General features: G+C 45.5%; 1 protein-coding gene and 2 long non-coding RNA genes across 4 annotated transcripts in view; 1 reads left to right on the top strand and 2 right to left on the bottom strand.

Annotated features, from left to right (window-relative positions):
- Positions 1 to 64: 64 nt before the first annotated feature.
- LOC112810993 (TRPM8 channel-associated factor 2-like) lies at positions 65 to 23,928 on the bottom strand. 2 transcript variants are annotated; one of them, XM_025854910.2, is made up of 9 exons: positions 23,698 to 23,928; positions 23,486 to 23,568; positions 20,804 to 21,440; positions 6,046 to 7,022; positions 5,653 to 5,750; positions 4,436 to 4,649; positions 3,877 to 4,116; positions 2,671 to 3,008; positions 65 to 1,234 (listed from the first exon to the last, which is right to left on the bottom strand). In XM_025854910.2, the coding sequence occupies exons 3-9, from the start codon at positions 21,424 to 21,426 to the stop codon at positions 980 to 982; spliced, it is 2,745 nt and encodes a 914-aa protein (XP_025710695.2). In that variant the 5' UTR covers positions 21,427 to 21,440; positions 23,486 to 23,568; positions 23,698 to 23,928; the 3' UTR covers positions 65 to 979. The 2 variants fall into 2 exon arrangements, with proteins under 2 accessions (XP_025710695.2, XP_025710694.2); XM_025854909.2 differs by lacking the exon at positions 23,486 to 23,568.
- On the bottom strand, positions 16,880 to 20,439 carry LOC112810995 (uncharacterized). Its single transcript, XR_003204932.2, has 2 exons — positions 18,151 to 20,439; positions 16,880 to 17,780 (listed from the first exon to the last, which is right to left on the bottom strand). It is a non-coding gene; the product is annotated as an uncharacterized lncRNA (long non-coding RNA).
- LOC141373926 (uncharacterized) overlaps positions 23,553 to 23,978 on the top strand; it is a 37,486-nt gene continuing 37,060 nt past the window's right edge. Inside the window, exon 1 of the long non-coding RNA XR_012380392.1 lies at positions 23,553 to 23,648. This is a non-coding gene — a long non-coding RNA (uncharacterized lncRNA). The remainder of the gene's footprint in view (positions 23,649 to 23,978) is intronic.

The following is a 23,978-nucleotide window of genomic DNA, read 5'->3' on the forward strand; positions in this document are numbered from 1 at the left end:
GAGATCACAACCTGAGTTGAAATCAAGAGTTAGACACTTAACTGACTGAGCCACATTCTTGGGTTAGGTCATACCCAAGAATCCTTCCAGAGGTGGGAGAAGGGACAAAAGACAGGCTAGGATCTCAATAACTATCAGTGATATCATGTCTGGAACAACACTGATAATGCATTAAACACTCTTACGCAGAGACTACATGCCCACCTCAAGGTGGCCAACTCTGAAGTGGGATTCAGTTTTCAGGTTGTCCAGACAGACCACCATGGGCCCTGGCAAAAGCTAAAGAATACCCTTGCATGTGTATGCATATTGCAGTGGATGAACATGTTTACCATTATCAAACACCATACTTTTATCCCCATGTCATGGATAAGAATACAGAAGCATAGACAGAGACTTTTTAAGAGATTTTCCATAGTACCGAAGCAGGTTCAGGGCTCTCTATATCAGCCTGTCTCTCTTGCCATTAGGAAACTTCCCAAAGCATAAGAAATTACCAGCCATGTTCAGGGCTGGCAGGGGTGAGGAGTGATATCAGATTATTATGGTAACCCATAGTCTTTAGAACTGTTGATCAAGGGGCACCTGGCTGGTTCAGTCGGTTAAGCATCTACATTTGGCTCAGGTTATGATCTGACTCCCTGCTCAGCGGGGAGTCTGCATCTCTCTCTCTCTCTCTCTCTCTCTCCCTCTGCCCTTCCCCCTGCTCATGCTCGCTCTCTTGTGCTCTCTCTCTCTTAAGTAAATAAAATCTTAAAAATAAAAAAAGAACTGTTGGTCAAAACTAGGAGCTGAGAGCCTGCAGGACCTTAAGATATGCAGATGTAAGATCCTCTGCTGGAGGATTAGGGCAGTGAAACAAGTCAGTGAGAGCAACAGTATAAACGGGAACAGTAACAAAGGCATTTTCCTGAGAAAGTTGGTGTCATTTTGTCTTATGACTTAACCGCCTCTCCCCCACCACCTTGCTGCACGTCGTTTACTTCTGAGGATGCCTGTACACCCGCATGGGGTTTTCCTGCCACTCAGGCAAACAGGCCAGGCTGTTTGCCACTTCCTTCTGGACAGGCCAGCCCCAGGCCTCAAAGAATGGAGCCAGATTCTTCTGCACCTTTTCAGAGAACTTCTTCACCCACAGATTCATCTTGCCATCCTTGTCTTTGGGGATGCCAGAAAGCGTTTGGTACTCAGCAAAGAGCTGGGTGAACGGCTCCCACCCAAAGGCCTCCTGGAGCTGAGAAGAGAGAGAGGGACAGGGTGAGGAACCAGTTTGTGGAGGTACCTGCAACGTGCACGTTCCAAGTGTATTTCAGTTACAGTGATTCCTTCCCCTTGATCATTCATGAGCTTCCCTCCTGTGATCTGCCTCTGTGTCCCTACCCTACCCTTGCACATAAATATAATCCCGTTGGCTCACTCCACCTCTTGGCCACAAAACCTATAACCCTTCTATTTAGTAGGGGACTTCACAGGGAAACTAATATCTGAAAAGGCATAAATATTCAACAAATGAGTTATTATAATGATCTCTAATTAAAAAAATTATATTCCCAGATACTAAATGTTTTCCTAGGCATCAGACGGGTCTGAACCTGACTTATATCAGGGAAACGCTTATATCTCGCATGTTTGGCCTTTGGGACCCTAAAGGCTGGGAACTTCCAACACTTTCCAGACATAATAAAATCCCTGTTTTTATACAGCCATTTCAGATCTGTAACTATTTTCAAGGCTACTATTTTGCTCTGTGGAGCACTCTCTTTGGGGCAAAACAGGAAGAAGCAGGCATATCACAAGGGGCTCAAAAGGAGAGTGACTCATGTTCACGGAGGGGCAGCCCACCTGAAAGCCACAGCCAGGAGGCCCTTGTCAGCTAAGATAATAGAGGTCTAGAATGAGCAGGGATCCTGGGGTGTCCCAGACCACTCGCCCTTTTGTGCAGGAGAATTCTGACTCTGGGGTGTAAAACCTAAGGACAGATGACATCTGGGGAACAGCTTTGACAACTCGGAAATGTTAATGTTCAGAGCAGTCTTGGGGAGAGGACAGGGCTTTGTGCATATTTCACAGGAAGTCCACCTGCTTCAGGACTTTGGTATTCTCCCATTGGGTTAGTTGGTTATTCATTTATTCATTCTAAAAACATTTCAGGTTCAAGTGGGATGACTGAAGTCAGAGAGCCTCAACAACAGTTATCTCCTAAAAAGCCTCTTGTAATGCAGTTGTCCTGGAGACACACCACTGTCATCACAAAGGGACGAAGGGATGCAACACTCACAAAACTAAGGTGAAGAGAAACAAAGCACAACAAAACAACACCCACTTCTGGAGCACTTATTAGGAGACCACGGTCAAAACCAGTGAGTGGAAGCGCTGAGCTCCAACCTCAGGAATGACTAACTCAGAACTTCTGCTCATGACCGGTAGACCAGTAAGCTGTAGTTTCTCTACTTGGTTTCCAGAATACTTTTCATTTCCTCTTACTTAACATCACAAAGTTAACATCACACAGGGCGCCTGGGGCAGGTGTTATTTCCTCAGTCTTAGAGAAGTCCCACTAGGCAGTCAGGTCCCCCATGGCCAGGCTGGAGGGGATGGCGAAGGGGGTCCAGGATGCTACATGATAGAGGGGTCTGCTGGCCCTCACCTCCCTGCCTTTCTGCTCCGTACCTGTAGATATGTTTCCAGAGCTGTCCACACATTCCAGTCATGCAGGGGGGCTCCTTTTCCCAGGTGCATTTTGATTCTCTTCTTTCGTTCTGGAGGGCTCAGAGCAGGGTGGGCCCTAGCCCTGGGGATGCCGAGGACTGTTTCATGCACATAGACAGACCAGAGGTTGCAGGTAGCCTCAGTGGTGTGTGGCGGGAACTCCCACTCTTGTTGCTGCTGGTTGTGACCCAGCTCATGGATGGGTCCCCACAGACCCGTGCTCCTCATGCCTGCCTCATTGATGAGCTCTTGCACCGACTCCAGGTGGCACATGATGGGGTATCCTGAGTGCATCCAGCCTGGGATTTCAGAAGGAAGAGATGAGGCTTGGCAGAGGTGGGGGGCACCCAAACCATTTCCCTTCATGCCTCTCCACCGGGTAACTTTTCCACACCATCCTGGCTGCCCCCAGTAATGCCAGAATCTCCATGCTGATTAGAGAGTAGATGGCTTGCTCTGCTTGGTCAGAAACTGAACAGTCCCCAGCCCCCTTCCCAGCCTTCCATGCCAGGGTTATGCCCTCCTCCCCGCTCTGGCCCTGAACAGGACCAATACACTTTCCATAGCCATTCTCACTGTAGTTCAGTGCTTCATTTGTGTGAGTTTCCTATCATGTGAGTCTGTGACACTGTATCCTGTGTCTGAATTTGAGATCCCTGAGGCTGCAGCAGTGTCAGTTCTTCTTCTGCCATGTAAGCCACGGTTGTACAGATTTATGCACTTTAGCAGAGATAATCTTCTCCTTTTTTAAAGAGAAAACTGAGATCCAAAGGAATGTTCTGTATGTCAGAACCACGTTTCCTTATTTTTTCTTTCATGTAAACCAGTCAATACTTAACATAAACTTCTTTCCTTCCTTTGCCAACTCTGACTTCTGTTTGAAGGAATGTTTCTGTTTCTCCTTGAAACAATGAAGAGATGGCTCATTGCTATCTGTGAACTCCTAGTAGCATTTTTTTTTCTGAGATTGTTCTACCATCCTGTGAAATCTCACCTTGTAGATGTAAATGATTCACCTTTTCATATGGGAACATCTTTGCACCCCCATCAAGGTCTACGTCTGTTATGTCTTTTTTGCTTTACTGGTGAGATTATGCCTTTCACATATGGGGCATTAAAAAAGACAAAAGAATGAATAAATGGCATCCACTGACTAGAAGCACCCACCAGCTGAGATCTGCACATCAGCAACAATCCTCTCGGGACAGCAGAAAGGGAAAGGCCGGGCTGCTAGCCGGGCTATCGCGTGCATCATCTCATCCCAGAGGCGGAGCACTGGCTCGGGGTCCTCCAGGGCTCGCAGGTTTGCAGTCGGCACCGTCAAGATGATATTATCTGTTGCCAGCTCTCCCCAGGGAGCTGTGCTCTCCTGGATACAGTTCCTCCAGTCCTCCAGAGATGTCTTACCTGGGAATAAATATTGTGGGCCTGTCACCCATTTCCCCAACTTACCTTGAACTCCAGGAGGAGGACACTGAAATAATGAACTATTAACATGTGGGTCTACATGCTATGAAGTAAAGGACTGGCCTCCAGAGCCTCCTCTTGGTTCTGCCGGAAGTCTCCATGGACATGGTATTCCATAGCTCCCACCTCTGCTTACACCTTGAACAGTTCTTCCCCCCTTCTGTCTGCCATTCCCTACCCCACCCTTCCTTAGCAACCGGCCCATAACTATGGTGGCATCCCCAGTGCCCCCACTTCCCTCAGCATTCAGTCCACTCACCCAGCTTGTAGTATGGGGCAGGCACAGCCCTCTTGATGGTGACAGATATGGGGCCCAGTTTGCTGCCCTTTGGCACGATGACATAGAGAAGGCCACCCCAGAGGCAGGAGATGGATCGTATGGTCCTGTCCATACAGCACTGATGAGTCACCACAGGGGCTCGAGACAGCTTGCTGGCCTTGGTCAAGTTATCAGTGTGGCAGCCAATCTGTACCTGGGGAGGTGATTCCACCATGTGTAGGAGGAACTAGGTCCCTGTGGTGTGTGATGGGTGAATGACAGGTACTAGAAAAACACCAGCTTCCTCCTTCAATGAGCTATGCATGGAAACCTATGAAATTTTAGTACCCCAAAAGTCATCGGGACTGAAAGGTATGTGGAACCATTCTTCCAGGGATTTAAACAGCTTTACAATGGATTGTCACCAGACAGACCAGGCAGGATAATCCTGAGGCTGATACTGACTAGGGCCCCACGGGGCCTCTGTACCGGGTGGAGTCCGGTCTCTTGTGGCAGGGCCTACACCAGTGTGGTGATTCCAAAGCCAGGATGAGCCAGAGGGGATACTGGTGACCCTTTGTACACAGACAGGACACCACCCATCTAGAGGCGGCGGGATCTGGCCTGAGTGGGGAGGACTGATTCTCACTTCCCCCTTTGTCGAGGGCTCCTCTTCCTGGTCAGATGGGTTGAGGGCTGTTTTGTCTGGAGTCCTGGGGTTTCTGTTCTTAGGTTTCATGTAAGCGAGCTCCAGAAAGGAGGCTGACACAGAAGACACCCTGTAACAGGAAGTGACCCTCAGAGTTGAGGCAGGACAATTTTAATTCTGCCTCTAGGGCCTATTTTTGTGGTCCGATGAAGCACACCCTTCAGGTGTCCAGGTAATGACGTACAATGCAGAAAGGCTGTGTGCTGTTGGCCAATCGGGTGAAGTCCTGAGGATGTGACAGGTGCTCCTGGACCCCCTCATATCCCTTTGGGGGGGGTGGGTAAAATCACCCCACATGGAAATCCAGGGGCTTAGGTTTGAGTACCTGAAATTAGCTCTGGCATTCAGTCCCTCCTTTAGGCTCCCTGAAATTGAGCTGCTTCGTCTATGAAATCTATGAAATGGGCAGAATAGTCCCTTCCTGGCCTCCTGGCAGCACTGCTGAGAGCTGAGGAAAAGCAAGTGGCTCTGTGGTTTGGGGTGTCGGCAGTGGGGGTTCTGGCCTTACCTTCAGGCCGGCACCGGCTGCGGCTTCAGACAGTGAGACTTCTGCACTCTGTTCACCTGGGAGGTAGAGCCCAGTGCTCACCCAGGCATCACAGTGGCCTGACAAAAGCCATAGGAAAGGCTGAGTTCTTCGCTCACCTGCCCCTGCAGCACCTGGAGCCCCACAGCCCCTCCTGGAGGCACAGCCCCTGCCCCGCCTCCCTCAACTCATCCATGCTTCCGGCATGCATCCCTCCAAAACCCTCAGCAGAACCCCAACCCCATCTTCCCAAAAGGACACGATAGACAATGAAGCTGGCCCACCTGAGCTTCAGTACCTGCAGTGTCCTGTGAGCCCGGGGAACCCCACCTTTCCCCGGGTTCTGATGCTCTGGCCGCACCCCTCACTCTGTACCTGGGTTGCTCCCATCGATCTCCACAGTGATGGGGTGTCCAGAGCTGCAGGTCCAGGTTCCAAGCTCCTGTACTAGCTGGGAGCAGTCGGTCCCAGAGTGTGCCAGCTCCGTGGCCAGGCAGAGCACTGCAGCCTCAAAGGAGTCACCAGCCACAGGGTGCTCCCGGCTCACAGCTGGGAGGCCTGACAGACGCAGGGTCTTCCTCAGGAGTCGGTGAAAGGATATGTAAGCAGGGACCCCCTCTGCAGGGATCTGTAGGAAGGCTGCGCCATCTGCTCCCAGCTTTGCCAGCCAGCGCTTTTCCAAGTTCCCACCCCCATGGCTCAATGCAGCCTGGAAATCGGACAGCGCCTTGCGGAAGTGGTAGCTCCGCATCTCGGGGGTAGGGACAGGGAAACAGCCTGCATCAAGGGTCTGAGCTAGGATGCTGAGGCCTAAGCAGTTGAGGATAACGTTACCAGGGAAACCAGCCAAAGCAGAGCGGCCTGGGTTCTGGGAGGCCCACCACCAGGCCTGGCCCCCGATCAGCAGGCCCCCACCCTCAGCCACAAACTCCTGCAGCTGCTTAGCCTCCTGGTCACTGTAAGCCACACAGCAGTAGACACGCAAGTCATGCGTCAGATGGGGCTGCAGACTGCACTCCAGGCCATGCTCTGACAGGAGGGCACACAGGTTCTTTAGATGTGTGTTCACCCCCAATTTGCCCGTCTGGCCTCTGGCCAGCCAGCGCACAGCATTGAGCAAAAAGGGCCCCAGCTTGGGAGCACAGAGGATGGCCTCATGGGCAGCCAGGACCACCCGGCCCCGGCCATAGCGGGCAGCTGCCAGGAAGCAGCCGAGCGAGGCATCTAACCCCAGAGGGAAGGCGAGGGCCCCGTGCACCAGCAGCTGCGAGGGGACTCCCCCCGTCTTGATGTCCAGCTCTGAGATCCCTTCCAGGAGCTGCTGCTGATCCTGCCTCAGATCCTCGCCACACCTGCAAAGTGACAGGGGGACACAGGGGCTACAACCAAGTCAAGGAAGCACTGAAACAAGCTCAGTGGGGAGCTGGGGATGGGGAAATCTGTGTGGGGGTGCACAGATGACCTCATTCATGGCCATCTCGTTCTCACTAATAACGGCTAGGATTGGAGGATGTGATGCCGTTTACTTTATTGAGTCTAAGGCGGATTTTCCCACCTTTGAACAACTAACTGATGGCATAACCTTGTCTAATTGGCAGTGTTTGCTCTTACTTCATGACACACAAGATAATGGTGCTTCTTATGACTGATGAGGTCACAGACTTGATGAGATACTGAGGAGTATGGTGGTGGCACATCTTAAAGTCCACATTCTCTGAGTAAACCTTTCCAGGAACTCTTCCCATGCTAGTCAACTGAGTGGTGAATATTCTGGCTTGACTTTCAGGTCTTTTTAAGTGATGACACATATAAACAAGTTAGGAAAAAACAGTCCATTCCTAGAGAAAGTGGTCCTACTTCATTTCTCAGAGCTAATTTTTTGCCAAAAAAAAAAAAAAAAAGCTGTGAAAACATCAAATTGCTAGCTCTGAGCCAGAAACATAAGTAAATTGTTTAATACCGCACTTAAAGATTGATGCAAACACACACTCTTTTAAAATTCTCACTTAAATCTGATGAGATTTACCACTTTTATTAAGAAATGGTCTAAGTGTCATAAATTCAGAAAAAGTTTGTATTTCAAGATTCTTTTAAAAAGATTTTACTTATTTATGAGAGAGAGAGAGAGAGAGGGAGAGAGCACAAGCAGGGGGAGCAGCAGAAGGAGAGGGAGAGGGAGACTCCCTGCCGAGCGGGGGGCCCGATGCGGGACTCGACCCCAGGACCCTGGATCCTGACCTGAGCCGAAGGCAGACGCCTAACGACTGAATCACCCAGGCGCCCCTCAAGATTTTTTTAACCAATTTGTAGATCCTCTAAATGTCAAACAATGGGAGATTGGTTAAATAAGTTACAGTTAACTATAGATAGCATACCATATGGTAATTAAAATAATTATTAGATAATACTGGAAAATGCTTAAGGGAAAAAATTTCAAAATCAGATTCCAAGATACTGTGCCCTAAATAAACCAAATTTTGTGAGATGAACCATCAAAAACAAAACCAAAAATGAGTAGAAAACACAAAACCAGACATAGAAGCAAAATCTAAAGAATATTTATCAAAATGTCTTCAGTGACCATCTTGCCTCGTGGGATTATATGCAATTTTAATTAGCTTTATAAAACTTTATTTCTCATAATAAAAATCAAATGTTAAAAAATAGTTTATTCAAGTAGCAAAACATTATTAAAAAAAGTACCTCTTGTACAGTTTCTCCTTGATTTCTCTTCAGCATAAAGGAGGAGCAAATAAAAAATTGGCATCATTCAGACCATGGCTTGCTGTTTATCAGTTAAAAACAACAGATAGATGCATGCGAATTAACGTGGACAGGTGTCCAGAATATTCTGCTGAGCAAAAAAATTCTAAAATAGCAGAACCTGGTGATGCAGTTTATGTAAGACAAAAATAAAACAAAGTTAATATATGTCAATGTAAATGTCAAAAAAGTTAGGGTTAAACCACAATAAACTTTTGGATTGTGGAATAGAGAGGGTTGGTATTGAAAGAGATGGTCAAAAGAGCTTTAGCCTCATTGGTATTTTTTTTTTTTCAAATCAGGAGAATGTACGCATGTAATTTCTTGGGTAATTAAAGATTAAAAATTAAATTTAAAATGTTAAGGTAAGTGCTGGAAAAATAGAGATAAAATGTATAATCTACAAATGTGTTGGGGAATTCAAGGAATAGAGAAAACTTAGTCAAGAAAGAATGCAGAAAGAAAGAAAGCATAAAAACAAAATAAGAAAGAAGGCAAGAGCAAGAGATACACTGAAGTTATCACTATATATGAATGGGTTAAATTTCTATATCAAAAGACAGAGGCTCTTGGATTGAGCCAAGAACATTTAGGTATAAGTTGCTTGTAAAAGACAGACTTGAAGCTGACACAGAAGGACTGAAAGTGTGGAAATCCATATATCAACAAAGCTGTATCTGAGAAACACAGCAAAAAGAAACCAGAAGTGCCACTACTAATATGAGATGCAACTGAATTCAAAGAGGAAAGAATTAAAATACACAAAGATGAATATTTTTCATGGGTAAAAGTTACACTTCACAAAAGATATCATTTTCATCGGTTTTTAGGGCCCTAAGAACAAAGCACTGAAAGCAAAAACTGCTACAAAGCAAATTAAAATTTGATGAACTCATAATCGAGTTTGGGATGGTTATGGCTCTCTCAGCATGCAGTGGATCAGTTACATTAAAACAAAAAAAAGAAGATAGAGATGATTCGAGCAGAACAAAAACACACTTGATTAGAACCAGAGGACAATGGGGCAATATTCTCCCAGACTCTGAGGACAACAGAGAGCCTAGAATGCCATATTCCACTAATTTGTGGCATAAATACACAGAAAAAGCAGACTTTCTCAAACAGGATACGTTAAATAAAATACCAATTTTCAGCTCACACACATGCACAGAAGAGCAAATTAGATGATCTGTATCAAGCTTCTCAGAGTCCAGAGGCATGAGAATAGGGATGGTGGTGTGGGATGGAAGACAACCTGCCATTCTCCTCTATATATTTCTCTGTTGTCTGTATGTTTTCATAGTAAGCTTGAATTCCTTTAGAAATATTTTCTGTAAAAAGATGGGACGTTTCTCAAAAGAAAAATGAAGGAAGGAAGGAAGGGCAAGCATGGTAGATCATAGTAGATGGGACACCAAGTAATTCTCAACAGACTGACAGTCTTTTAAGGGCAATATTAATGATCTCAGCTATCTATTTACCAATATTTAAAATCTTGTATACTATCTATTTACAACATTGAAGTCTGAAAAATAAATAAAGTAGCTATCACTTAATGAGGCTTAATATATGCTAGGCATAATCTCTCTTCATAGTTATGATGAACCCGAAATATATTATTCTTGCTTTACAAATGAGGCTTAGAAAAGTTAGGCAGCTTGCTCCATGGTTCTCAGCTAATGACTGGTGGGAACGGGAAGCCAATCCAGGGTGGTTTGCCTCTAAAGCCAATGTTGTCCACACAGCAGAAACTCTCCTTCAATCACTGAGTCTTTGGATTAAGCCCACAAGTGGGTATACGGCAAGCAACACATATAGGTTGTGCAAAGGAGGCTTTAAATAGATGTGAAGGTTGGGGGGCATGGGTGGCTCAGTCAGTTGTGCGTCTGGCTCTTGATTTCAGCTCAGGTCATGATCTCAGGGTCCTGGGATCAGGAGAGTCCCACACTGGGCTGCTTGGGATTCTTTCCCTCTGCCCCCCCTTCCTCTCTCTCACATAAATAAATAAATCTTTAAAATAGATAGGTAGATAGATAAATAGATGTGAAGGTGCAAACAGTACAGCATCTGTGAAAAAGGAAACACGTGTTTCTTCAGAGCTGACAGTGCAGGAGGCGCTGAGGAACAAGGGAAGTTGAGAGGTGCTGGTGTGCAGGAAAGACACCAGACTGATGTAGGACAGATGTTAGGGTTCAAAGCCCATGAACAAGAAAGAATTCTTGAGACATCTTTGGTGCAAAAAGGTGGTTTTATTAAGGCACCGGGGACAGGACCCGTGGGTAGTAAGAGCTGCCCTGGAGTTGTGAGGAGCAATTGATTATATACTTGGAGTTGGGGGAGGTAAGAGAAAAAGCAGGTTTTCAAAAGAAATGTCATAAGCTCAAGAGGACCTACAAGATACTGGAGGCCTTGTCATTGTCAAGTTAAGGCTGTTTTTCCTTCTAGTAAAGGATTAACATTAAGACAGTTGGGAGTTTCCTTCCGGAAGTTTGGCTATTGATAAGAATGCTTTTTTTTCTTGTAAATCACTAAGACATTTGTAAACTGAGGGGGACTCAGTCCTGTTGGACTGAGATCTCTACTAGTTAACCATCTGTTTTTCCCTTTCCTTAGTTTTAGGGCAGGCAGGAGTGCCTGAGGAATGTCACACAGATGCCACCTGGGAGTGGGGAGTCAGCTTGTGCTTTGTCCTCAGCTTGCCTTCTCATCACACCTGAGCAGGCAGGAGATATGGGGACGGGCCTTTCTGAATGCAGCTTAAAGAGCCCTCCCAGTCGTGACAGCAATGACAAGAAGGCTCAGGGGGAAGTGAGCCACTGTCCCCTTCATCATACCCTGCCGGGCCTCGTCTATCCTATCGCTGCTCCTGGTGCCTAACTGGCTTGTTTTTCCTGAGGTGTTTGGTTCCTAATTTGTTTTCTTTGCTCTGAAATCCTCCTTTTCATCTCACCCTGTTGCTTGTTTTATTTAACGTATATTTTTAGAAAGGTCTAAATAGAACTTTCATGGCTTGAACCATTCTCAGGGAATCTGCTTCCGTTCACCGGGTCGTGTGTTTCTTCCGGGCATCACTAATTCTGTTGTCTTTCCATCCTAAATTTCTGTCTCTCTTATACTTTCCTCGTAAACTTGTTAGTGTTCTTATAGAGTTATATGGATTTCTTCCTGATTAGCGTCGGCAGATCTTTTCCACGTTCTGCAATAGTTCTCTCCTCTCTACGCTAATTTACCCAGGACCCGTTTGTTTGTACACATACCCCACATCCATCCATCTTCCCAGATAATATGGAAGTTGATATATTTCTGCTTTCCACTTTCTTGTTGCCAGAGGTTTGTAGCACGAACAGAAGGGCAAGGGTCACCTGAGCCTACTGCTGTCCTTGCTGGGGGCTAGTCCCTCCACTCTCTGCGGCGCTGAGGCTGGGCCGACTCCACCCACCAGGGGAGGAACACGCCTGAGGGGTTCCACCCGCCACCGTGCAGGGAACACAGCAGCTCCGGCATCCGTTTCTGCCTCCACCAAATCCTGAAGTAGCTTTGCTGCTTTTGTACTTGTGTTTAATCTCACCCGATGTGTTCATTCTTCTAGAACCTGAGAAGGCATTCATGCTAGTTCTTGGATTTGTGGTTTCCACTTCTTTCTTGCATCTGGGGTGGGGGTGGGGTCAGGCGATACTGCATACCTACCACACAGCAGTCACCTGTCGGCCTCAGAACCTCCACGTTCAGCTCAGTACTTAGCATTTTTCATTCATTTGGTCAGATTGGTGGAGAGGACAACTCCAGGATCTAGCCTCATTTCATACAATCTTTACCTGGAAACTCTTCAGGATTGTGGTGAGGATCACATGACTGAACATGAAAACTTCGAGAGATGCATAAGCTGCTAGCATACGTCTACTTCTTTGTGAGCAGTTCCTAATATATTCTAGACCACATAGGTTACACCACGTGTAAATGTATTGAGCTGTTGTTCTAGGAATAATGTTTTCACTATACTCTTCTGTGTCTTGGTATAAAAGCAGTGAGTACCTTTGGATCTGACTTTGCATATTAAAGCAAGTGCCATGTCCTCCTCAGCTTTATAAGCATAGGTGTGCAGTCAGCTCTTGCCCTTGGGGACAGGACACGGAGAGTATCTTCTGTTGGTTTTTAGAGAATGCCCCTCCCCTTGGCAGACAGAGTATTTTGTGTCTCCAGCAGGAATTTGAAGTTAGCAAACCTGCTGGGTCAGTCCAGGAGCATTTGACCATTTGCTGGCAGGAAACTTCCCTAAAAACCTCTAAGGGGATGCCCGGTGTTGGCAGAAGGAATCTGAGCTGAGGGCCTGGGCTTGAAGTAATCGGGTCTTCTTAGACTTTAGAGCTGACCTGGTCCACCAGCTGCCGCTCAGTTTTTGGCTAAGCTCCCCTGGTGGAACATTCCTTAATATGAAGTTAACTGTGGGGTTAACAGTAGTATACTAGACCACCCTTTCTTTTTTATGGTTTTGGATGTGTACTCACTTATGTATTCATTAATTTATATGGTGTGCAAATATCTCTTGCTCTCTACTGTGTTTCACACAGCGGGCACTGAGAATAATGCAGCAAACAGGACAGGCAAGATCCAGGCGTTCATGCAGCTTTATGACTGGCGGGCTGGGCAGGCTCTAGCAAGTGCACAGGGGGGTATGATGTACAGATTGTGATCACTGATGTTTGGGCCATAAATGGGGAACAGTGACACTGGAAGGTCTGTCCTAGATTCAATAGGGTCATCAGGGGGGACTCCTCTGAGGAGGGGGTTTGAGCTGAAGCTGAGAAAGGAGAATGAATTGGCTTTTCAAGAGCTGAGGGAAGACCCAGAGTAGGAAGAGAAATTTGAAAACCAGGGTTTAAAAATAACTTTGCCATCAAACTGCCAACGTTATTTTTTTGAATAACTGGATTTGCAAATCTCTTGAAATTTTAAAAGACAAGAAACCTAATGTTACACTTAGGGTCTTTGAATTTGGGGGGATTTCTAAAATACTTTAAGATGTGTGTGGCTGATGGGCACCTGGGTGGCTCAGTCGTTAAGCGTCTGCCTTCGGCTCAGGTTATGATCCCAGGGTCCTGGGATCGAGTCCCACATCGGGCTCCCTCCTCGGCGGGAAGCCTGCTCTCCCTCTCCCACTCCCCCTGCTTGTGTTCCCTCTCTCGCTGTGTCTCTCTCTCTCTGTCAAATAAAGAAATAAAATCTTTAAAAAAAAAAAAAAGATGTGTGTGGCTGATGTATCAGCTACAGCTCCTCCTGAAATACCCAAACTAGAAAATGCCTAAGTACTCAACAAAAGGACACAGTTAAACTATGGCACATATACTGCAACTAAAAACTCTCATTAAAAAGATTATTTTTAAAAAATAGAGAAATGGTTTTAAACAAATACAGAATAGCAGTACACAATCACAACTAGCAAAAATGGTGGATGTGATGGAAGTTACAGAAAGGTCAAGATTTTGTTGGGGACATAATGAGAAACTAAACATATTCAGATACTTTAATGTCATATTGTTATTTCAGTGAAAGTTTTACAAATAAGGAACGCTGATAACGTGGAAGAGTTATTTTCATACATTACCTGAACATTCCCAGCAATTCTGTTGGTCATTCAGATATAGACTAAACACTACTATAATAAACCATATAAACTATAGTTAAACACCACTGTAAGCCCAGTGCCCAAAATAGTGCCTGGAACTTAACAGGCACTTAATACATTTTATCTGTCTATCTATCTATCTATTTAATTTTTATTTATTTTGAGAGAGAGAGAGAGAGAGTGTGTGCATGCATGGCGGGAGGGGCAGGGGGAGAGGGGGAGAGAGAATCTTAAGCAGGCTTCACATCCAGCAAGAGTCTGTTGTGGGGCTTGACCTCATGACCGAGATCATGACCTGAGTTGAAATCAAGAGTTGGAGCCAGCCAGAAGCCCTGAAATACATTTTAGATGAATGAACGAATGGACAGGTACTAGAAAGAGGGAAGGAAAATTGATATGTTAAGGAAATTTGCTTCTTTATCCATTTTGTTGCCAAATTAATAAGACAAGAGAAGATGAGAGGTTAAAGAAAGACATCGTAGTGTAATTTGAGGACATTTTTTTCTATTGTTTAAGATTTTATAAAAAGGTAGAAAAGTAATATAAAAAAAGTTTTTTCAGGTTATAATTACAGAAAATTTGGAGATTACAGAAATGTTTAAGGATCAAAATAATAATCACCTATCCCTAGAGATACACTATTAATACTTTGTTTTATTTCCTTCTAGTGTTTTTTCTACTTATGTATGTACACGTTTTAACAAATTTGGCATCATTTAAATATAGTTTTATATCTTAATTCTGTCTATTGTATTATGAGTATTTTCTTATTCCTTTCAGTAGTAAGTCTTTAAGGACATGAAGAATAAGATATACCATAATAATTTAAGCAGTGTTCCATTTATGAGACACTTAGAGTTTTCCCAGTGTTTTACTTAATAGTGAAAATACCATTAAAAATATTTGCTACTAAATATCTGCCTCATGGCCCAATTTCTCCTGTCCAACCCTTCCATCTTCCCTTCCCCCATAGGCGCTGATTTGGAGAATCTCTCCTAGTAAACTTCCTGTACACTGTGTCGGTCTTTGAGTTGGGTTCATGGGGAACCCAATTCTGAGGAATTTGGTAATGTTTAGCAGAAATTACATTTGCAGTTCTCCTTTGACTCACCAATCCCATTTCCAGTGATATGGCAAAAATATGAAGACATATGCACATAGGCATTTATTGTAGCATAGATGTAATAGTAAGAATACTGGAAAAAATTTAAATATTAAAAACCCGAATGTCTGTCGTTAAAAATTAACTGGATAAACTACATTGCATCTATACATTTCAGTGTAATAAAATATGTAGTGCATATCTATAGGCTATTATGGAGCCATATCCAGAAAATAATGTGTTTTTTTAAAGATTTTATTTATTTATTTGAGAGGGGAAGAGAGCAGAGCGAGAAAGTGAGAGAGAGAGAGAGAGAGAGAGAGAGCGCATGAGCTGGGGGTAGGGGAAGAAGGAGAGGGAGAAGCAGACTCCCTGCTGAGCAGGGAGCCTGACACGGGGCTCCATCCCAGGACCCCGGGATCGTGACCTGAGCCGAAGGCAGATGCTCAACTGACTGAGCCACCCAGGCGCCCCCAGAAAGTAATGTTAAGTAAAAAAGTAAGGTGGAGAAAGTATGTGTAGTATACTATTATCTTTTTCAAGTGTGTATGTATGCATTCATATATAAACCAACAGTGGAGTAAAGATATTTTTTTTTTAAAAAGGGAGAGAAGAAAATTATATAAAGGGAATAGGGGATAGAATATCGGCCTCTTAAGATTTTACTTTAGATACACATAGCTATGTTACATAATTATAAAATAATTATTAATTCACAAAAGCAACTCCCAAAAGCAAAAGTAAAACATCGAAATGAATCTACCATGTGTATCCACTCAGTGGTATAACCCCAAAGAGAAGGGCTAGTCTAAGTGTCGTTAAAGGATGGTACTTTGACTTTATATACCTCATAAAATATATCATAAGGATGAAAGGAACTGGAAATAATCTTTTTTTTAGAAGTCAAAGGTGAATTTTTATTTCTTGCCATTCAACCAAAAATCGTTGAAATTCCACATCCAATTAAACTATTTCAAGACAAAATACAAAACTCCAACTAACCCTAGAACCCATATTTTTATGACAGTATTTTTGAATGACTTCATAGAAAAGGTTAACAAAAAAATAGCAGTACACCTGCAGTGTCCTTGAATCACTTTTAATCAGTGACACTTAGCATCCTGTGGTTGACATCCTACCAAAAAGTCTTGGTAATGGGTAGTGATTAAATTTTCAGATATTAAAAATTAAGTATTAAAATTTACAATTAGCAAAAATGTCACCATCAGGGAATGGAATAAAAGCTCTGCTTATCCACGTTACTATCCCAACAGACATCTTAGTCTTAATCTTACAAACATAACTATGAGACTGCAGAATAAAAGTTTCTATTATGAGTAACACCACACAGAACTCGGTCAAAACCATTCAGGAAGCACATTTAACAAGATACACAGGCTCAGATATACAGGACCTCAGAATCTCCACCCTCACGCCTCCAATTAATTTGTCAAATTACTTAGTTCTAAATGAATACTCAGGATGACACCTTGATAACTATCGTTTATCCAAATGAAGTCCTACAGCTTAGCCTTGCTATATTTAAAATTTACATCAGTTGGCATTCATAGAGCCTAAAATCTGAATTTAAAGTCCAAAGCCCTTTGGGGGAAAAAAAACCAAATGCATTCTTACTTTCAGTTCTTCATACATCTCAGACAATAATCTCTAGATGTAGTGTATTTCTTCAAAGTCATTTAAATCAAGACTTGATTGAAAAGTTTGGATTTTGTTTAAAAAGCCTTTATTCATTTTTGATCAGGGAAAGGACAATCTCAATGTCAACTTCTCACCTAATCATAAATTTGAACAGGATTCACTGCCTTAAAGACACTGCACCTACAGATTTTGACAACAACTTAAAATGAAAATCTCCCTTGTTCCCTAAGGTTGCATGTTGAAATAATAAACAGTCCTTTGCAATAACCAACATTGGTACTTGGCCTAGGTTTAAGGTCAAATAGCAAAACAGGAGCAAAAGGAGGCCAAGTGCATTGTAACTTGATAGCCAGCAAGTACAAACATCATTGAACAAAGAAAGTTGCAGGTACCAAATAAACAAAAGACAGGTTCATCAGCAGAAAAAAATTTACATTTGTTTGAAGGTGAAGTCAACTACTCTGCGTGTGAACATGTATGCCAATCCTAGTGGCTAATGTGGAACCACAGAAAACAAACTTAAAAACCTTAAATCCAATTGCACTGAATGTAAAATTCAAAACTTGGGTTTACCCAGGAAATTCTCCCAAATCTAGGGCTAAAACTGCTTTTTGATGCACCAGGAAGATGTTTTAATGACTTAGTCACTTAGATTTGCACTGACATACATAAAATTTAAAGTATACTTTTCCCTACTACTCCTTCCTATGTCCGAATCTGGGTATGCTTAGCTACCCAGCTCAGGCACTGATGCATTAAAAATGATGAAATCTACTACCATGACCTTTCCTAAGAACTCACATCACGTTAACAGTTAACACCCAATATAGCTTCCTAAAAATGCCCCAATAGAAATCATTTTGTTCAGTTTGGTGCTTGCTGTGACAATACCAACAGAATACAAACTAGTCCCCTCAGCCACTACCTCAAATACCTCAATCTAACTTTTGCTCAAATTTTAACCTTATGGTGAGTGCTGTGAATTGTGTAAGACTGTTGAATCACAGATCTGTACTTCTGAAACAAATAACGCAACATATTTTAAGAAAAAAGAAAAAGAAGAAGATAGCAGGAGAGGAAGAATGAAGGGGAGTAAGTCAGAGGGGAAGACGAACCAGGAGAGATGATGGACTCTGAAAAACAAACTGAGGTTTCTGGAGGGGAGGAGGGTAGGGGGATGGGTTAGCCTGGTGATGGGTATTAAAGAGGGCACATTCTGCATGGAGCACTGGGTGTTATGAACAAACAATGAATCATGGAACAGTACACCAAAACAAATTATGTAATATATGGTGATTAACATAACAATAAAAAATTAAAAAAAAATTTTAACCTTATACCTACCTGCCAAAATGCTTGTTAAAATTTAACTGCTTTTTTAAACTGTAGCTCCTATACACAGTTTAACAGGACCTTTTCCCTGGGTATATCTGGACATTTTAATCAAGAAAACAAAGTCATGGTATTATTAGCCAGAACTCTTTCTAGCAGACCACTGATTCTGATTTAGCATATCTTTAATAAATGGCTTCCCAGAGACAGGAACAAAGCACAATCTTTTCTATTCATGAAAGGAGCTACCAACATGCTTTGTGCCAGAAAGGTGCACTTTTCCAAGACATAGTCCAGAAGATTCATGGTCTGCTAGAAAGCTTCCACCAATGACAACCCTATGACAAGGTCTCCAGATATACAGAAAAGAAACGTTAAAGGTGTGATAGAAACCTCATTTAGCAGGGAAATGAAGCCTTATAATCTTTAACTGTGCTGGTAGTACTGTTATTTTGCAACTGTTATGTGTGTGTTATGGCATAAAGCCAATGAGTCATTAAGTTGCTTTCTTTCAGAGTTAGGCTTTTTCATCATGGGAAAAAAGGAGACAGATGCACGGTTGCTGAAATGAAATAAAACCCTGTCGCCCAGAAGTTGAATTTGAAGCATCAGTATGAACTTTTGATGTGTTTATCTTTTAAAAATATTTACTTCTTAGCTCTGCCCACTCAAAAAGCCTGGAAACAATGATCAACCCAGGAGCAGTGAGCAACTCAACAGACTTTGGCTCCTAAACACCATTTAACACTCAAACAAGGGCAGGCTCCTTGGAGAAATGGTTGATCTTGGGTCTGCGGCAGGAATGTGTAACGTGAGACCAAAACAAGGAAGTCCACTAAGGTTGGGTCAAAAATTTCAGGAGTTCAGGAGCCTTTTTGTGAACAGGCTCACGATGGCCAAACATGAGATGACCAACAAAGCTACTTCATCAGTAGCGCTGATAAAGATGACAAATGAAACACATTTATTATGTGAGTATTTCAATCCATGAGTTCACAGTGGAGACCTCTAGAAGATTCTAGGTATCCTCTCGAACCAGTGCTTCGAAAACTGGTTAAAAAAGGGAGAAGAGGGAGAATCCCGCATTTATCCTGCCTTCCCTACACAGACTGAACCACAGGGCAAGCAAATAGTGGAGGAAGGGAAGTTCATTTTTATAGGAGTATTCCAAATGCTAAATGAAAGAAATGCTAGAACTTTTAAACCTACCATTTTATAACCACTAATGAATTAACGGATCTAGGGCTAGGCAATGATGATTAATGACTGCTAATATCACAGTGAGAGAAACAGACATTGTGTCCCATCCTATGGGTAGAAGCCTGAAGGCAGGCAGGCGGGGAAGGAGCCGGGGTCTCTGTCTCGCTCTTCAGGCTGTGTTTCTGACAATCACTGTGTCTCCTCTGAGACCCCAGGTCCCACAGACAGGCCCTCCATCTGGGGTCCCAGCTCCTGCTAGACAGTCCTAGCATGGCACCAGCGTCCACCCCGTGACTCATCCCTGGGCTCCAGGGACATTACCACCTCCCTCTGTTGGTCGAGCTGTTGCTAACCCCTCAGTTACCTTGCGGTCTCTCGTACAGGTTTTCAGCTCTTGCATCACCTGCTTAGTCAGTTCCTTGTATTAAGTCTCTCTGTTGAAACACCAGTTAGTCCTGACTGATAAACCTTCCCTGATGACCCTAAATACCTTCCACTTCGTTCCCTGTGACTCTGTCCACTTATCCTGCTTTACTTTCCTGTTAGTTCTTATCAACACCTGCTAGAGTTTCTATTTATAGGTTCCCTCAGTTGCTTAATTCTGCACTGGAATATAACTGAGCAGGTAGCTGGGCTTGGACTGCTGAATGGGGCCTGGCACACGGTAGTGCTCACACAAATAAATCAATATTCTTTCATTTGTTTGAGAGACACTTGATACACACTCTCACCAACCGAGGCACTAGACACGGGAGACAGAGAGGTGAATACGATAAGCTTTTCTATTTGGCCACAGGACAGAGTAGCAGTCAGAACCCAGCCCCCTTTGGGCCTTGGTGCATTTTAATTATCCTGTTTTTGGTTTGTGGTGGTTCCAAAATAGAGTGGAGAATCACACGTATTAAAATGGAAGCTCAGGGGCACCTGGGGGGCTCAGTTAGTTGAGCATATGATTGAGAGAACCAAGCGGACTCCACGCTGAGTGCAGATTCCGACGCCGGGCTTGATCCCACAACCCTGAGATCACAACCTGAGCTGAAACCAAGAGTTGGACACTCAACTGACTGAGCCGCCCAGGCGCCCCTGAGTGTCTGACTCTTGATCTCAGTTCAGGTCTTGATCTCAGGGTTGTGAGTTCAAGCCCTGCGTTGGATTCCACGCCAGGTATGGAGCCTACTTAAAAAAAAAGGCGGGGAGGGCTGGGTGGCTCGGTTGGTTAAGCATCTGCCTTCGGCTCAGGTCATGATCTTGGGGTCCTAGGATCGAGCCCACGTTGGGCTCCCTGCTCAGTGGGGAGCCTGCTTCTCCCTCTCCCTTTGCCCCTCTCCCTGGCTCGTGCTCGCTCTCTCTCTCAAATAAATAAAATATTTAAAAAAACAGGGGAAGATCATCGAAGAGGGAGATCGATCTATTGTCAACACGTGTCAGACTCCCTGTTGGGAAATACCACTCACCTGACGTGGAGTGGGATCTTGGGTATCTTCTTAGAGACCTTGAACCGGCCTGTGTCCCCACAGATGTTGGTGAAGTACACTCCGGCCACACTTGTCACCTGGTTCCCGGGGAACCTGGACAGCACGTTGTCAGGACCATGCTGACTGGCCCAATGCCAGGCTTGGCCCCCGATGAGCAAGCCGCCTCCACATTTCACAAACTGGATCAGCTCTGCAGTCATCATATCATGGTAGGCGTCGATGCAGTAAACCCCCACAGGGGCCCCCACTTCTGGCTGAACTTGTGCCTGAACCCCACAGCCCTGCAGGATACTTACTAGTGATGTCAGGGAAGGGTGCACTCCAGTAGGAGCCCCAGGTGAGGGACAGAGCCAACCCACCGCATTACGAAGAAATGGAGCCAAGCCAGCATCCAGCAGGTAGCCCTCATGGGACACCACCACCAGGCGGCCTTGGCCATAGGAGGAGGCAGCAATGAGGACCTGGCCCTTGTCATTCACCATCACTGGGAAGGAGGCCTCTCCAGTAAGAAGCAGTTCACATGGGATGGGGCCTTTGGGGACATTCCAGCTGGTCACTCCATGCATGAGGGCCTCGAAAGCACGGGCGGGAGTTGTCACCATGGTTCAACTAGCCGCTGCCGAGAAAATCAAAGACTCAGCTTTGTCAGAACTGACGAAGGACAGAGTGAAAACACACCAACTAAATGCATGCGAACAAAAACCATTTACTGGGTTCCCCACTGTGTGCCAACCACTGGGGGTGCAGCAAGGAACACAGCAGACAAGGGCCCCACTTTCATGAGTCTGATGTTTCAGAAGGGAAAGGACAATAATAGGTAGAGAAACAGATAAATGAAACGCAGCAATTAATAACTGTCATGAAAGTAAACCAGCGATGTGTTATCAAGCAACTGGAGAATTTAGATTTTGCATGACAAGAAAGGCCTAGATAAGGCTGTGACCATGAAGCTGGAACTGACATTTCAACTGAGCTCTGAAATGCTGCAGAAGAGCACACCCAGCCCACAGAAGCCCCGGGCAGGGAGGCCGGAGAAAGCCAGGCGGGGAGGAGCAGGACCTGAGTGGCCGAGGGAGGGGCTGGGTCCTGCAGGGCCTGGCACGAGGTGAGAGCTGGTGTGCAGGACTGGACTTAGTATTGCACTGCATCTCTGTGGACGAAAAGGTCAAGTGACCTTTCAGAAACTGCATTTTGGGGGATAGTTTTGACGAAATGAGTTGATACACCTGCCCTAACCTGTGGGTAGCAGTCTGTGGTTTCCAGAGGTCTTTTAAAATTCGGTGTGCCTAAAATTGAGCTCATTATTCCCTTAAAGCAGCTCCTCTTGGATAAATGACTTAAGCCTCAGTTTCCCCATTTATAAAAAGAATAATACACCCCTTGGAGGACTGTTTTTGAAGATTAAGAGGATGCACAGAAAAACACCCTGTTGTGCGTACACAGTGAGCTCTGAGGAGACACGAGGGTGTGCCCCTATGCTGACCTTTCTGGCTTCCCCAAGTGACAAGGGCCATGCCCTGGGTCCCCTGTCCACTCCCCTCCACCCACCTCTGACTTCAGCAGCCACCATGGAGGAATTTCCTGAACGCTCGGGTGCCTTCTCACTTGGGCAGGTGCCCAGGGGCAGCCCTGAAGTGGCAGAGAGCCAACACCCAGGGAAGTGGGGGGCGTCAGGGACACACGCCACGGTGGCGGACCTCACGTGCGTCTGGAGTTCCTCACAGGAGGAGCTGAGCTCCAGCTGCCCACGGTGGTAGACAGCTCAGCCATGTGCCTTTCCCTCCTTCCTGGTCTCTCTGTCCCCACGTCCTCAATCGGGCATTCTGGGCTCACTTTCCAAACACGCTACCTGACTCAAGTTCTTGTAGCAGACTTTACTTTGGGGAAGAAACTAAGACACCAAAGCTCCCCTCTGCCTTTGCCTCCTTCCTTCCTCTTTCCTGTTTCCATACACAGCCAGTCACCTACCTCACTTTGTTCATCGTCCGTGGCCGGGGTCTCTCAAACATCAGTGCCCTCAGTCTGTAGTCACATCTACACTAGATGGATCTGGCTTTAGTCCCAGGACGGTTTCTCACCCACAACCTTCCTCAAGCCATCCTACCCACTTCTCTTCCTAATAAAAACCCTCCAGTTGCATCCACTCCCCATAAGGTAAAAGCTGAGTGCCTCCAGGGTCTGGGCTCTCTGCCGTTTTCCAGACTTTTTTCCTGCTACATTCTCCACAAACCTCTAGCAGGCTTGGCATCCCTGAGCCTGCCTGGTATTTCCTGTACAAGGACAGCTTCTTTCCACCCCCTAACTTCTCTTCCCATCTAACCACTTGTTTCTCAGCAATGCTCCCAGGAAAGTGAATTCATAAAAGAGAACCAACACCCACATGGAGGGAGCATCATCGGGCATGTGGGTGATCTCAGCTTTCCCGTGTAGCAGTGGAAAAAAGCAGCGAAAGAGGTCAGGACGCCTGAGGTCAAGATCATGGTAACGACCTTTGAAAGAGAAGTCTTTTACTAATCTGGACCTCTATAGTTTAACGGGAAAACAGACAAACCCAGGAGATGAGTAATAGTTTCTCCGAACTCTGACTTCCACTCGCTAGAAGTAGGCACACACGCAGACACGCACACATCCGTGCACACGTCCATCAAATTCCTGACTCACCAAGTCCAAAGAGGCAAAGAAACCGTGTTTGGAGACAAACAGCAAGTAGCGCCAGACTGGCTAAACGAAACGAAACCCTGGACCTAAGAAGAGAGAAACACGCCGACTGAGGGCACGTTCTTGGGCATGCTTCTGGCACCTCGGGGCGCGCCAGCGTGCCCAGGTGCTCGGTCCCCGCCCCAACCGCAATGCTCTCGGATTGGCAAACTCACGATCGGTATTCGGATGTTCAGCACTGGCTCCGGGCGCTCTGGATTTTTGCAGTGGCGCAGCGGGCGGTCCAGGGGCTGGGTGGAGGGGTTGGGCTGGGCGCAGGTGGGGTGGTCCGGGTGCCTGGTTCGAGGGGGCGCGTGGGGCAGGGCGCTTCGCGGCGCGCGGTCTGGAGATGGAGCTGGCGGGCGCAGCGGGAGGTCTGGGGGGCCCTGTAGACGCTGCTCGGCGGCAGCCGGGGGGCGGAGCGCGGCGGGAAGTCCAGAGGCCGGCGGGGCGGGGC

Source organism: Callorhinus ursinus, unplaced genomic scaffold (genome assembly GCF_003265705.2).
Source record: "Callorhinus ursinus isolate GAN/ISIS: 27379988/994484 unplaced genomic scaffold, GSC_fseal_2.0 scaffold12, whole genome shotgun sequence".
In the NCBI taxonomy this organism is placed as follows: domain Eukaryota; kingdom Metazoa; phylum Chordata; class Mammalia; order Carnivora; family Otariidae; genus Callorhinus; species Callorhinus ursinus.

What these genes read in the sequence shown, in the direction of transcription:
- LOC112810993 (XM_025854909.2), bottom strand. Translation starts at nt 21,426, where the DNA reads ATGGTGACAACTCCCGCCCGTGCTTTCGAGGCCCTCATGCATGGAGTG. An exon ending in CAGCCGGTGCCGGCCTGAAG is followed by an intron (nt 4,650 to 5,652) that starts GTAAGGCCAGAA and finishes TCACCTCCCCAG; the next exon opens with GTACAGATTGGCTGCCACAC. An exon ending in CTCTGGAAACATATCTACAG is followed by an intron (nt 1,235 to 2,670) that starts GTACGGAGCAGA and finishes CTCTCTTCTCAG; the next exon opens with CTCCAGGAGGCCTTTGGGTG.